The 14,946-nt window shown below is 44.3% G+C and overlaps 1 protein-coding gene across 1 annotated transcript in view; it reads left to right on the forward strand.

Annotated features, from left to right (window-relative positions):
- LOC119230141 (copine-9-like) overlaps positions 1-14,946 on the forward strand; it is an 84,800-nt gene that overhangs the window by 65,807 nt on the left and 4,047 nt on the right. Inside the window, 3 exon segments of the mRNA XM_037491164.2 lie at positions 3,877-4,004; positions 10,235-10,337; positions 11,203-11,260. Coding sequence (XP_037347061.1) covers positions 3,877-4,004; positions 10,235-10,337; positions 11,203-11,260 — 289 coding nt within the window.

Genomic DNA, 14,946 nt, shown 5'->3' on the forward strand with positions numbered 1-14,946 from the left:
TCCACCAGGGGGCAACTCCTCTGGTTCTATAAAAGTATGAGAAAATGGCTGGTTTGGAACAGCGCTTTATGCTCAGGAAGGTTCCTCACTCAGTGAAGTGACCCGGAAGTAGTGTAAGTGGCCGCTATGATACATTCTCTAAGGCTAAGGAAAGGATGCTTCAATGCTTCTTTACTTAGCTCCTTTAGCATAGGAAACACTGGACCATCCATTTACGAAAGGAAAGGAGATAATTCAGTCCCACAATTCCATGCGGTTTAATCTTTTTTCCGCTGCAGACTGTCGTCACTGACATGCTGTCGCATCATAACTACGTAGCTCAGTGAAGGTAGAGTCGGATTCCCTGAACACCGTGGTTGTCTGTCCTAACTCCTCATGACTTCTGTCCTTGACCCTGTGACGTCAAAGAAGAGATGTCAGGAGGTCTTTAACCATTCCAATCCAGCCAATACTCTACTTCTCTCTTGATGTATTCCTTTAGTAAACAGTGTAAACATGAGTTTATGGTCTCAATCTGTAGTTTAATGTCTTCTTCAATACAGCATGATGTTTATTTAGAGTCAAATAGACTGTAAAGCAGGCAATGCTTTAGGGCGGGGCTTACTCTAATTGACATGTTGCTACCATTGTTTCGTGCAACGTGGGGTGAGTTGTTTCCGTTAGTTTGGGCAACTTTTAATCCTCTGACGGTGTGTTTTCAGTTAGGGAAAGTTAACATTTTGGTAGGTAAACATGTCTTGATCAGCGTTTGGTTGTACAAAGATACAACCTCTTAAGTCAAAAAAAAGAAGGGAAGAAGCCAAACTTGAGTCTCAAAACTCAACGAAGAGATGAGACCACGGTGACTACGTCCACTTATCAAATTCAGTGTAAGAGTTCCTATGCATATAATGACAATTTGACCCTAATGTCCCAAAATTAAAACACACCAGCCAGTTTTTCACAGGTTGGAAGGAGAAATAAAGTTTGCTTTTGGATACGTTTTGATTTATGTGAAGCTAAAAAAAAAAAATCCACCCCGCTCTCAAAGAAAACTTGCAATGCTCTTTTTTTGTGTCACATTTGTGTTAAATATATCGGGAATAATATTGATCTGGCAATTATTTGCACTGCAACAGGCGCTAGTATTGCCAGAGGCTGTAAGGATCTCAATGGCTCTTTCCTCAGTGGACTAGAAGATCTTTCTTTGTGGTCTGATCTAAATCCGCCGTTTGCAATCAGGTTTGTCAAACCCCGGCATCCTCCTGGCTCCGCCCGGTCACCAGTGTGTAGCGGTCGAGAGCCTTAGCATCCGGCTCGTCTACATTCAACGCTCTGAAGACTTTGCAGCTTCCCACGCGGGCGATGCGCTCACTCAGCTTTCCCAATTAAAGCTCACCCCGGCGTGGCAAATGTCACGCTAAGGCAACTCTAATTAGGAATCTATTGTTCTGAAACGGCTCGGGGCGCGAGAGTTCATCCAACACTAGCTTCTTCCACCGTCTTGTCTCGCAATGAACGGCTGGATTAGGACGATCCGGAGAAGAAAAGATATAAATTAAAGTATACCGTTTATATATCCGTACAGTAGAGAGCAGTGGCGGACGGTGAATTTTATTGTAGGAGGGGCTAAATAAAGATTTTTTTTCACCTACAAATGAAGCATTCTGGTGCATTCTGACAAAATAATAAAGACAAAATAGAACATTTTTTTTGTTCTATTAAGTTAGGAAAAAGTTTTAACTTAATTTGTTTTCCTTGTAGAATTTAGCAAGATTAAGTGCAAATACATCAATAGAAATTGGGAATTATACACAAGTTAACATTCTAACAAGTTAACATGAATGTGATTCTAAAATGGGTGAGTGTGTTACGGCCATCTATTGGTAATATCCCCACCATACTTGCCAACCTTGAGACCTCAGAATTAGGGAGATATTCAAAACCGGGGGGGTTAGGGTTAGGGTTTGACTTCAAGGCGCGCCCAGTGACGGATGGTGTAGCAATATTGTTGTCCGGGTAGAAATCGGGAGAAATTCGTGAGAAAGGTCGGTCCGGGAGATTTTCGGGAGGGGCTTTGAAATTCGGGAGTCTCCCGGGAAAAAATCGGAAGGGTTCGGCATCAGACCAACCCTCCCTCAGACCGAACAATAATAAAGGTTACACCTTCAAGTCAAGCGCGGCAATTAGAACAGAAAAAGATGAGACTGGCGCTGCAAAGAAAACCGCTAGCCACCCCCCCCCTCGAATGCTAGCACTACCCCCCCCCCCACCCAGTTGACCGCTAGCACCCCCCCCCCCCCGTCCTTTTGAATATCTCCCTAATTCTGAGGTCTCAAGGTTGCCAAGTATGGTTGGCATGATCCCCACCCCCCTCGCTCTCTTTGCTCAGTTACGTATGACGTAACTAAGTGCGAGCCCCAAATCCTCATTGAAAATGCATTGAAGGCTCAAAAAAAAAAAAGTTTTAACATGAGAGAATGCTTGGGCAATTTTCCACATCAATGAATTCGCCCCGAGAGAGGCGGGACTCGCGGCGGCCGTGCGCTACCATTTGAAACCTGACCTGAATCTGATGAATCTGATTGGACAATGACAGATAATATGTCTAGAACACCCCCCCCGCTTTCTCCCAGTTGGTGGGGCGTTGCCCAAATCGCCCCTATACACCATCCGCCCCTGGTAGAGAGTGAACATTTGCCATAGAATAAGAGATAATGTACCTTATTAGATCCAATATTTGGATCTACACAGGAGCTACACTGTCCCATACAGTGTAGCTCCTCGGTTAGTGCTTAATCAACTGTCCTTCTCAGTGTGTTTTCGAAATCTATATTATATAACAAAACATTCTCTAGGGCAGTGATTCTCAACTGGTGGGTCGACCCGTTTTTAGTGCTTTGCTTGGTAAAATAAAAATTAGAAAAAAAAATAATCATCCTGTGATTTTATTTTGAAGGGACTTTTTTAATGCAGCAGAGTGTCGTTTTTTTGCCAGCTCGTCCGTCCATGTTTTCAGCAGCGTGTGCCGGGATTTGTATGAAACGAAGGGCTGAAGTGTCGATTCCTCTTGATCTTGAGAGGAGAACGTATGCAGTCTGTAGGTGGACCACTCATTTTCTCCTAGACTTCTCCAGGAGCAGAGGAGTCGCTCCTTGGTGGACACTTAATAGAATGCAGGTTGAGGACAGGGAGCTTTGTCTTCACTGGAGACACGGTGTGACACCTTTCAAGGCGAGGCTCTTCCCACAATAACTTACTACACTAAGTCTGTGCCATAATTAGTTAGTCTGGTATTTGATATATTTCTTTCACTAACTTTTCATCTATAATATGAAAATATGGATTACTATGGAAGTTTAGAGCTGTTAGTGAACCCACTGCCACTGCTCCCATGTTTGATGGCATTCATAAACGTCCAACTACACCTTTGCTTCTGCTGCCACAAGTCATGGCATATGCTGTGAAAAGGGGGGTTGACTTCCTCGGGGTGCTTGGTTGGCCCTGGGGAGGGTAAAGGTGGCTCAGATATAGCACAGTGAAACGTAGGGGTGCACTGGCTACATACAAGGTTGCAACAAGAGTCGGAGCTAAAGATATTTCAGTTTGAGCAGAGGAAGTGCAGTGACTCCGGTAATTAATGCACAGAGACGGCAGAGGAAAAAAACCCAAACAAGAAACCAAGTCATGTGATGACCTGAGCACGCTGTCACAGCAGGGATGCAGTTTTGATGAGGCCCTTTTCAAACATGATGTTGTTCCCTTGAATATGCAGCAAATACACCCGTCGACATCAGCACAAATCAGTGGAAGCAGTCTGAGCAGAGTTCATCATGCAAAGAACCCTTCATTGGTCTCCTTTCAATTTTGTACACGCTGACTTCTCTCTTCTTGCAGAACTCAAACACAGAAACCCCAACCTGCGCGGGCATCGAGGGGGTGCTGGAGGCTTACTTCCAGAGCCTGAGGACCGTTCAGCTGTACGGCCCGACCAACTTCGCTCCCGTGGTCAACCAGGTGGCTCGGTGAGAGATAGGATGTCACGTGGACTCACTCACACCTTCCCACACACTCATATATAAAACCTGCTCATATCCATATGTTTCATATGCATGTGTTACTTTTCCTGAGGCATCATGGGAAGGCAGCCGGTTACGTATACGCGTCATGAGGGCAAGCAGAGAGTCATGAGCGTCTGTCAATCATCCCTAATGCTAGCTTTCATGTTTAGGATTAATGCAGATCCTCCAATGCAAACCACCATTTCCTTCAGCTCCCTTCCAGCACTTTCATACAAGCCCACGTCTCAGATGACTATTCAGCACTGCTCCCCCACAACCATGAAGCTCATGAGAAAAGGCTTTAACGAGAAGCCCAAACCAGCCAGAGGCTTTTTTAATTCATGTTTACCTTGTGAGGGAATTCTCCTCCAAGGTCTCATTTCTCTGGTTCAGGTAGCCTGAACTCTGACCTGTCATTCAATACTCGGAACAATTGGCCCCAAACGTCACACCCCTCGTTATTCAGTTTAATGACAACACCCTGTTGTCTCGTTCCTATTCATTCTCACAATGGCTGCAGGAATCTAACGATTTAGTGTGGACGTCCACGAGTTGGGTTAAAAAAACAGAAAAGCAGCGTTTGGGGTTTTATTTTTTCTCTCTTGTTGCCTCGTACTCCCTCTTCCTGTCTGGTTGTATGATCTGAAATATACATGACACAGTACACTTAGAAGCAGTGTTTCCCACAGGACCTCTGACCCTGAGGGGGTGTTCCAAGAAGTGGATTTTGTACATTCTAATTTTAAAAGCATTAATCTGCTTGCACAGAGAAGAGGTGAGGTCTATCTTAGTATGTTCTATGCTAAATAGATAGTAATGAGTTATATAACATTTATAACATAAACTATCACCATTGATATTGATGTATGCTATGCAACACTAATATTACATTATAGTTTCCTGCATTGCAATAAACAACCTCAAATTGAAAATAAGTGCATTTTTGTAATTTTGCCAATATTGTCAGGCCAGTGACAGCATTATGCTCAGTTTTAGAGTCTACCGTGTACACATCATTATAGCTGTGTGTTACAGATACACAGGTTCCCTGTGGAGATCTTCACCTCAAGTAGAGTACAAACGCAGAGCTCCTCTAATACACGATTACCACAATCATCGTGGCTTCCAGCAGAAAGCCGTGTTTTTCGGACACTCAGGGCGCTCCCCACGGAGCGCGTCAGTGTCACCAGAAAGGTTAATGATACCCTGCTCCGTAATATATGCCAACCCCTTTGGATCACCTACACAAAGCCCTGGTGGTTTTTACTGCTGGGGGGGGGGGGCCCAACTGGTTCCCGGATGGCGTCGTCTGAGGTTTGTGCTGCTTTGAAATGGCAAACAGGTTATTTTTGTGTCTCCGTAGAGCTCCCATGTGCAGGTGGGTACAGCGTATGGCTGGGTGACATGTGGTGTAAAAGACTTACAGTGGTCTGCAGACCGGACAGTCCGATTAGCCTTTACCCCCATGCCCTCATGCATTTCATCAGACCACATCTCAAATACTGTATTTGTTCGTTCATGAAGAGAATGCTCCCTTACCTGGAAAAAGGGTCATAAAATAGATTTTAAAAACTCCCACAAACAGATAGAAAACAACTTCAAAGGGAACAAAATGACTACAGTGTCATGGCTACTGAAGAGGCCTAGGTGGTACAGGACAATGAATATGTCCCCTTACTGAATAAACACTATTGTGTACACAACATGAAGTCGACAGCGGCTAACAGCTAATGCTGCTAACAGAACCAACAGTACTAACGTCAGTGTTGGGAAAGTTCACTTTCTACATGAACTAGTTCAGTTCATAGTTCAAACTTCAAAATATTTGAACTAAGTTCACAGTTCCAACTAGTTCAGTTCTTTTTTTCCACACGTTGCTGCAAGCTATTATTTTTCAAAAATGATTGCCACAGCCCATATAGAACCACAGACAGCAATTATTTGATCAGTTTTAACACTGAAGCTATGCATCAGATTTAATCTTCATATCCAATTTTGAATCCTTATCCAACCAGGGTTTACATTAGCATTGAGGGGATTGTTGCTTCAATGTTTCTGTCCATTCACTCCACACTAGCAGCAGCTGCAGCGTTCACCCCTACAGTAAATTCTCAAACACATGCTGCTTGAATGGTCTTTTTAAATAAGGAATAAAAACACGACAGTTATCATTAAGGTGCAAATGTTTTCAAAGAAAGGTCAGATTCCTCCCATCCTCACCGACCTTTTCAGTAACTTCATAAAACTCTAAATTATTATACGCCGTCTCTTTGCTGCACGCAGCTGTCGCCTCCATGCATTTCTTTTTTTTTGATGACGCATGCGCGGTGCGACACTGGAGGCTGGTGTTGCCAAATTGGGTGTTTTTTCGCCTACTTATTAAGGCGCGTTTACGGTGTGTTTTCTATAGAAATCTGGCACCCCATTGAACGATGTTAACCTGAAAGAACGCGCCGTTCACAGACACCAGAATGAACGAGTTCACAGTAACGTTCATCGGGCAGTAATACAGTACGTTCAGTTCACGTTCGCCCAAAATATGAACGAGTTCTTGAACTATCGTTCAACGAACGCGTTTAGGCACAACACTGGCTAACGTGGTCCTGTGTGTGGCGACAGTGATGTCATAGAAGCACCGACTATTAGCAGGTAGCCTTTGCATTTTCTGTTGAGGAGTCCATTCTATTTTGACCTGTTTTACACTTCACAGCTTATGCAGTCGCCCCGTGAAGTGTCGCAACCTTGTGCCCCAGATTGGACCCACAAAGTAACACAAGTGGGTATGAATCTTTCATCAGACTGCAGCGCGCCATCCTTCGAGCACTTAAAAAAAAGCCAATTCCATTTCAACAATGCAACTTTACTGGAGTAAAGCCGGCGTTAAGTTTAAGGGGATTTTGGCTGGTTATTACCTGCTGCAGTATTTTTAGTCCGGCGGGAATCACTCATGTGTTGCGCCCGCGTTGCGTGTGATTGTGTGGTTGCACAAGTGTCGTGTTGCTCCGCTCTTGTCTCAAAAGCCTCAAAGATCCCAAACTTTATTCCCTGGCTGGTGTCCTCGCTCTTTTTTCTCCCATCGCATCTGATACATTTTTTATGTTTTAATTTAGAAGCCTCTCTCCTCCCTCTTCGCTGACTCTCACCCTCACTTTCATCTGCTTTCCCCCACTGTGGCTCATCCTTTTCGTCCTCTTCCTCTTGACTTAACGCCGCTTCCTTCCTTTCGACGGTGCAGCATCTCCCGTCCGCTCTTCCTCCTCCTCTTCCTCTTCCTCCTCCTCCTCCTCCTCCTCCTCCTCCACCTCCACCACCTTTTCTTTTCTTGTTGTCATCCATATCGGAGGTTTAGGTTAGCGATAAAGACAAGGAGAGAGGAGGAGGAGGCGTTCCTACGTAAATATACACAGCCACATGGAACTCGTTGGAACAAGGACCACGTTGTCACGCTGCTCCTCTCCAACAGTTTGAACGTGTTTCAGTTTTTTTACCGCTTCTTTGGTCCAACTTTTTGTTCTTTGCTGTTGTGCGTTGCCTGACGCCACTGTGTGTCTTTGTGGGCAGAGGAGCTGGATCGTTTATCCGCGGCGGTCTCCTGAAATACTATTTATGTGATAGTTGGAAACACGTAACCGGCCTACACTCACAAACACAACCCAGATTTAAGGGTCTACATTTTGCTGTTTCAGCCGAAACACACTGGTGTGCAGCATCTACCGTAAATCCTCAAATAAAGACCGGGATTCAATTAGTGGCCGGGCTTCAGATAGTAGCCGGGGCATGGTCGATACGGACAAATAAAGGCCGGGCCCCACATACAGGCCGAGGGTGAAAAATAAATAAATGTAAAAGTAATATTTCATAAATACATATTCTCCTTATGTTTAATGTTATTGGCTAATTTCATGGACTGTTGGCAATAAAAAAAGACATTTTACCACATAGGCCTGCTAGGGGAATTTGTTATTGTTCATGAAGGCGCGTCTCATCCATTGCTTCAAAGCGGGACAGCCATGATGCGCCGCTGGTAGGGATGCGCTGGCGCAGCTCCGGCAGCGGGGGAGGAAGAGAACCGTACGCAAGTAGCCCAGGATGAGGAGAACGACGAGGTGGAGCTGCTTAATAATCAACTTGTTGTTCTCGATGATCAGGATGGGGAAGAGGATGTTGAGGGGGACGCCGAAGAGCTGTACAAATGTTGCCTCATTACTGGTGAGCTTCGGATGTAGACCTAAGTATTATGTTTAGATGTAGACCTATTTTGCAAGGTCCATTTAGTTAGGAGTTTGTTTGCTCCATTTGACCGTAGCTTAATGGCTGTGCCCATTCAGATGTTGCCGATGAATTTGGTAGTTGCGTAATATGACAGACCTAGTCTAAGTCCTGGCCATTTGGTTTAATTTTGGTTGTCTCCTGTTCGTTCTGTGATTGCTGTCCTTTGACAGGACCAGATATTTATTGTTACGTTGACACTGCAAATAAAGTGCTATACGCAATAAACTTAAGCCGAGTGAATTTTTCCTCCGTCTGCAGCTCAGAAGCAGCATATGCTCACGGATCTTTACTACGCTGTTCAGCAGCCGTACCATAACTTTGTCATCACTGGCTTTAAGAATTGTTGTAAAATGTGTTTGTTTAGGTATCCCTAACAATAGCGGGGTCCACCATCCTCCTCCGTCTAAACCCTTGTTGGCTTCCTTTGTCATCTGAATGTGACACAACTCCTTTTCTTTACAGAATAAATAGAAAGAAGGCAATGGATTTGTTCTTGTTTTACCTTCTGATATCCATCCCGAATTCTGCTGAGACCGAGAGGAGGTGGAACATATGAGAAATAATGTGGACAGACATGCAGCAATACAGCACACAGGAAGGTGCAGAGGAGCGAGAGACAGTTTGCCATTTTGCCAGCTTCGCCTCGGGGCAGACTGAGAGTGGGAGCCAATCAAACAGAGAGTCAGACAGCAGGTCTTCCTCCTCCCTGCTGGGATCCCCGCATTACAAGCCACACACACACACACACACACACGACAACCAATGTAGATCCAAAGTATTCACACTGAACGACCTGCAGAAAGCCACCTGAGTATCTGATGGTTGTGCAACGACCTGCAGAGCACAATGTGAAATCCACTTGATGGAGCCGATCAGCAGGTAACATCTCTGTAGAGCTTTTACAGGGTACACATTTGCATAGAAGCATACAAACGAGGGGAAAAGGGCCTTTGGAACATGCTCACGTACTTCCTGGGACGTTGTGTTCAAACTGACATGAGCACAGCGACATCACACACAGCCTCAAACAGCGTGCGCCGACGCAGAGACCTCGCAGGATCAAAAGTTGCTCAGTGGACCCCCGCTTCAAACCATGGTGCCCCCGGTGACCGTGACCCAGCAGGGACAGCGTGTCAGTTCCCATCCGTCACATGTACAGCGTCTTCATTTTCATCAGGGGGGGTCGTGCATTTGGTTAAGTGTGTGCGGGTTTCCGGGTCTGTCCAAGGCTAATCCGGCATTCTACTCCAGGTAGCTCTTGTAATCAGGGAACGGTGTGAATGGGTGAATGATGACATGGGGGTACTAATGACAACACCATGTCATCATTCCAACCCAACGCCGCTGCTCTGCGTCCAGCGGCACAGTTAGCTCGCTTTTCATGGTTAAGAAGGTGTGTGTGGCTAATTGCTAAGGCTAGTACACACACTACTTGGAGCAGGGGTCCCCAACCTTTTTTGCCTCATGGACTGTTTTCATGACGGTCGATGGTCTTGGACTACAGAAAAAGAAATTCTTTCAGTGGTGCGTACCGGTACCAAATGGCCCACGGACTGGTACCGGTCCTTGGCCCTGTGGTTGGGGACCTCTGACTTAGTGCACACCATCCCTCAGTCGCTGTGTAGACAAGATAACGGTAAGGTAATGTTCTTTTGGTATGGACTCAAACCTCAAACCAATTGGCTGCAGGGACACCCGGCGGCATCTGCTTCTCTTCTGAGGGGACCTTTCCTCTGTTGCTATTGCTGACAACCCCGACACACTTCACCATGCACACGCATTCACATTTATATTTAGGATGTTACTGACAGAAACGTGATGTTACTTTTACATGTTTCACGCAGATCATTTAACGTATAAATCATGCCCGTGTGTGTGTGTGTGTGTGTGTGTGTGTGTGTTTGTGTGTGTTCTGATGGTAGGTGTGCTGCAGAGGTGACTGACGGCTCCCAGTACTTTGTGCTACTGATGATCACAGATGGCGTCATCTCGGACATGGCTCAGACCAAAGAGGCTGTGGTCAATGTGAGTGGACGCAACACTGCACGCAGTATGGTAATAGAGTGTAGTTAGATTTAAACCATGCAACATTACATTTTGGGTTTAAAGCCCTTCAAGTTCAAACTGTTATCCAAGGTGTGAGACAGAAGCTGGTACACACCGTATGTCTGTGGCTTCAGTCCGAGTCTTTTTGGTTTCATGGTTTAGTGCCGCTTCTCACTCTAAAACTGCGCCTTTTCCAGCAGCATCAGGCAACAAATCGCAGATAGGCCGACAGTACTTTGTACATCAGCGACAAACATATGAGAACAACAAGCTGGTGGACATAGCAAAGCATTTAGAAGTTAAAGATACAGTATTTTGTTCTCAGGAGTTGGTGGAGACCAAATACAGAGCAAACACAATGACACATATTCATGGCTTGTGTTTAAGTGAAAGCTTAAGGTGGGCGCTATTTAACAACTTCACAAAGGGGGTAGTATGTCAAATTGGTGTTTACAGTTTGTTCTGCCGCCACAAGTTGTCAGAATTTGATCAGTTAGAGCGGCCAGAGAAAAGCAAAGGAACAACATATCATACTCTGAGATGTTCCAATACTATTTATTCCTTCTTCATATCTATTCCCATACCTTTATTTGCATATTGACCAGCACCAGTGCAATCAAATCGCAATATATATAAAATGATGTTGTTATTGTGTTTTGCCAGCGGTATAATGTGGATGTGAAATTGTCCCCAGCATTGTGAACATATGAAAATATTTGATTCTCTTTGCAGGAAAGTGTCCTCCATTTACGGGACATTCCAGCATGGTTTTGCGTGTGTGTTCTTTTTTTGAGAGTGAACAGTAGACCCGTAGACTCACACCCCTCCTGTGTTGTCTCCACAGGCCGCCTCCCTGCCCATGTCTATCATCATCGTAGGAGTTGGCCCTGCTGAGTTTGATGGTAAGTGTGTGTGTGTGTGTGTGTGTGTTTCGGGTCAGTTAGAGAGAATACATTCATGGATTCTCTTCTTTTTTTTGCCACTTGTGTTGCTGCATTGTTGAAATAGGTCAACTACACATGCAAATGTCAGCCACTCAAAGCTTCCGCTGCTCAGACATGGATATCCTCAATTCATCCCCCTTCGCCCACCACCCATTCACACGCCCGTAGCATCAATCAGTCCACCGGGCTGTTTCGACTTTGTTAGTCTGACAGACAGACAGATGATTTCAGCTACAGAACTGCAAAACCTGAAAAAACCCATCCTGCCCATAGGTACCTGCATCTCCCTGCTGAATGCAAATGGAGATGAGCTCACAGTCTATTCTTTTAGAAGCTGAGCGCACTGTTCTTGCTCTCCAGTTCTCTCTTTGCTTTGAATCTAGATTACTGTAAAGACTATTTTGTAGGTTATTTGTATGTCTTTTTTATCTTTTCTTTTTACTGTTTTGTACTATCTGTACCTTGAGTCTGATATATAAGTTTGAACCATTTCCATCTGCAACATCTCAACCTCTGACAGTCCAAATGTCAGTACCATCCATTATCATTGTAGCTCCCGTGGAAGACGTTTCCATCACATAAAATCAATCCCACCAGAGTTCTAACATCAGCATCGTAGATCTCTGCTGGGATTGGGATTGATCTCTGCAATCATCTGCACAGCCTCTGAGTGTTGATACAGTCATTGGTGTGTAATGAAAAGAGCCGTGGACAGCATGATGTTCAATTAGCAAGTGATGGTCCATTTAGACGCAAATATATCATACGGCAGGTTATACTTTAGGGCGGGGAAACCTGGTGATTGACAGGTCACGTCAGCCACAAGGACCATCTTAACGTTACTATTCTGCAGTCCAAACATGGTCGCTTTCACTCACTAGTTACAAAGAATGATGCGCACGGTCAAAACATTGGCGAGTGCACATGCCATCCATTTGATCTCCAAGAAACTGACAGTGTTTAATTATTGCCATGAAGGATCATGATGGACTTTGGTACAAAGCTCCTTTATTTATTACCTGTGTCCTGCTGAGCTCTGAGTTGTGCTAACAGACCGATGGCTGTATTTTCCTACCTTTCTTTCGGCATAAGTGCAATGTGATGTTTGCCAATTCTTGTTTTTTTACTGAACGTAAGAGTCCTGGCAGATAAAAACGGTTTCTGTTTCCCTCAATCTCTTCACACCTCTCCATCGGATGGGAAATAATTCCCTTCAAACTAGAACATTTCCTTGAGCTTGATAGTTAATTAACCATGAGCAGGAGAGTAAGTGTTCAGATCCTCTATGTATGTACGATTACTAAAGCCCACTGTGAAAAAACTGTCAGACAAATGCAGTGGAGTGAAAAAAGCACAATGTTGTTCTCTGTGATGTAGTAAAGGGGAGCTTTAAAGAAGTGGATTAACAGTAACCATCAGGTAAAGTCCAATATAAGAAGAAATGTACCTATAATGTCTAAAGCCCTTTTGATGCAACATTGCAGCATTATTTGTCATGTCGTTCTGGAAGGTTATGATAACATTACAAATTAGCGTCTGTCCCAGGCGCTCACTAGAAATAAATCAGCAATAGATTATTGGCAGAGCTAGTAAAAAGAAAACCAGCTTTCCTTTAAAGCGGCGCTGATCACTAATTGTTCACGTGCAATGTATGAGGGTTTCTTCTTATGGACCCTTGGACCCTTGCTCTCGGCCCCCTGCAGACTCTCAACCCTTTTCGGTCGTCAGCAGCAACGGGAAGCCGTTTTCTGTGAAAACACTGTGAGCGCTTAGCAGGTAGAGACAGACCAACGCAGAGATCAGACTAACTTACGTCAGATGGGGACTGTGAGGTAATCGATTTAGAAATTCCTGTCGTCTGTCGGGACAGACTACAGGCTGGAGCGGAACAGACTTTTGTGCTGACCTTGACAGCAGGCGCTTCATTGGTTTGCTGGATGTAGTAAATATTACCGCAGGGGGGTCCTCGGGGAGCACCCACCTGCAGGGGGGAGGGTCACATTTACTCACATCTATGCTTGTTTTACATATAATAATAATTATGTTCTGCACGGTTTAGGAGCTTGTCTGGTTAGTAAGGAGTTTAAATCTAAATCATTGACATCAATTAAACATGATTATTAATCATCGATAAGATAATTCACCAAAGGGACAAATAACCAAACCATAAAGTCTTGTAGTTGTGGTATAAAGATTTTAAGGTGCGTGTTTGTCTCAAACAGTAGTTTTTGTGGGGCCTGGAAATGTGTGTAATGGCACGTTAAATAACTCAGGAATGTTTATAAATGATTTAGTGAAGCTCGGCAGCCTGTAAACATACACAAAGGCACGTTAAACAACGCAGTAAACACAAAACAACAACAAACACATGTTAGTTTAACTTAAGAGCATAAGAATATAATTCATTTGTGTAAAGAACGTAGCTCCCTGGCTTTGTCAAGTTAGAGTGAATAATGTATTTACTTGTCAAAGAGTATATCCATCTGTTTATTTTTTTTACTTTCTCCTCTTTATTAGTCGTGTTGCCGATTCTATTCTTTAGTAGCACAGAGGAGCTGTTTTTCTACCAGGGGGTCCTCCGCTGGGGGAGGAAAGCGGTTCATAGCCGAAGAAGACTGTACATGTTGAATTTTGATTGAAATAACATTTTGTGACTCCTCCATTTATGCTTTTTCATGAAAACCAAATTGCTCCATCAAACAAAAAAATCATGTGCTTTCTTGTCAAAGCGATGCAAATAAAGTTCTATCTACAAAAAATAAGAAAGAATTGGCCTCGACCCACTGGAGGGTTGTGCCCCACATTTTGAGAAACACTGAAGTAAACAATGGTCGATTAAAAAGTTAACTGGCAACATTATTTGAAATAAATCAATAGATAAAGAAAAGTAAAAGAAACAATCAAAAGGAGAACAGAGGCCCCAGAAGACGTTTTTCCCAGCGCACTAGGCTATGGGTGGAGTCAAAGGTCAAAGGTCTTCTGGATTTGGTGCTCGAAATGTATTCAGCCCCTTTTTCTTTTTGCCCAGGTCCCTGGTTGAGCAGTCCTCCACACATCACCCCCCCCCCCCCCCCCCTCACCCCCAGTCGGAGCCGAGCCACTCTGGGAAACCCGTCTGGGGGATCCGCTTTTTGAAATTTAAATTGGTCATAACCCTGTTTCATCTCCTTAACCCCCCCTTTTCCCCCTTAAGCCTGACTGCTTTTCTTCCCACGTTGCTAAAAATACATTTCTGTCAACACTGGTGTAAAACCATTAAACAGGACATTTACAGAATAATACCTGCAAGTAGGAGACAGAGTTGACACACATATATCGTGCATCAAGGCTCCTCAAAGGTGTTCTTCTGTGGCTCTGATATTGTACACACGGTCATATATCCACACACCCAATGAGTGGATTAACAGGGAAATATCAATAGCTCAGATCTGTAGAGACGAACACACATTGATGGTACCCAGAGGGTGAATGGTACCCAGAGGGTGAATCCCACTGACTGTGGTGGTCCTCATTTCCCCAATAGTCAACTCATCATCTGCTAGCGGTGGAGAAAAATTCATGGGACACAGATGATTCATTGTTATATCATTGTTATGTAGTAAGTCTTTTCTTCAGCTTTTTATCCATTTTGGTTCATATTTTTC

The sequence above is a fragment of the Pungitius pungitius genome, chromosome 8 (assembly GCF_949316345.1).
Source record: "Pungitius pungitius chromosome 8, fPunPun2.1, whole genome shotgun sequence".
Classification (NCBI taxonomy): domain Eukaryota; kingdom Metazoa; phylum Chordata; class Actinopteri; order Perciformes; family Gasterosteidae; genus Pungitius; species Pungitius pungitius.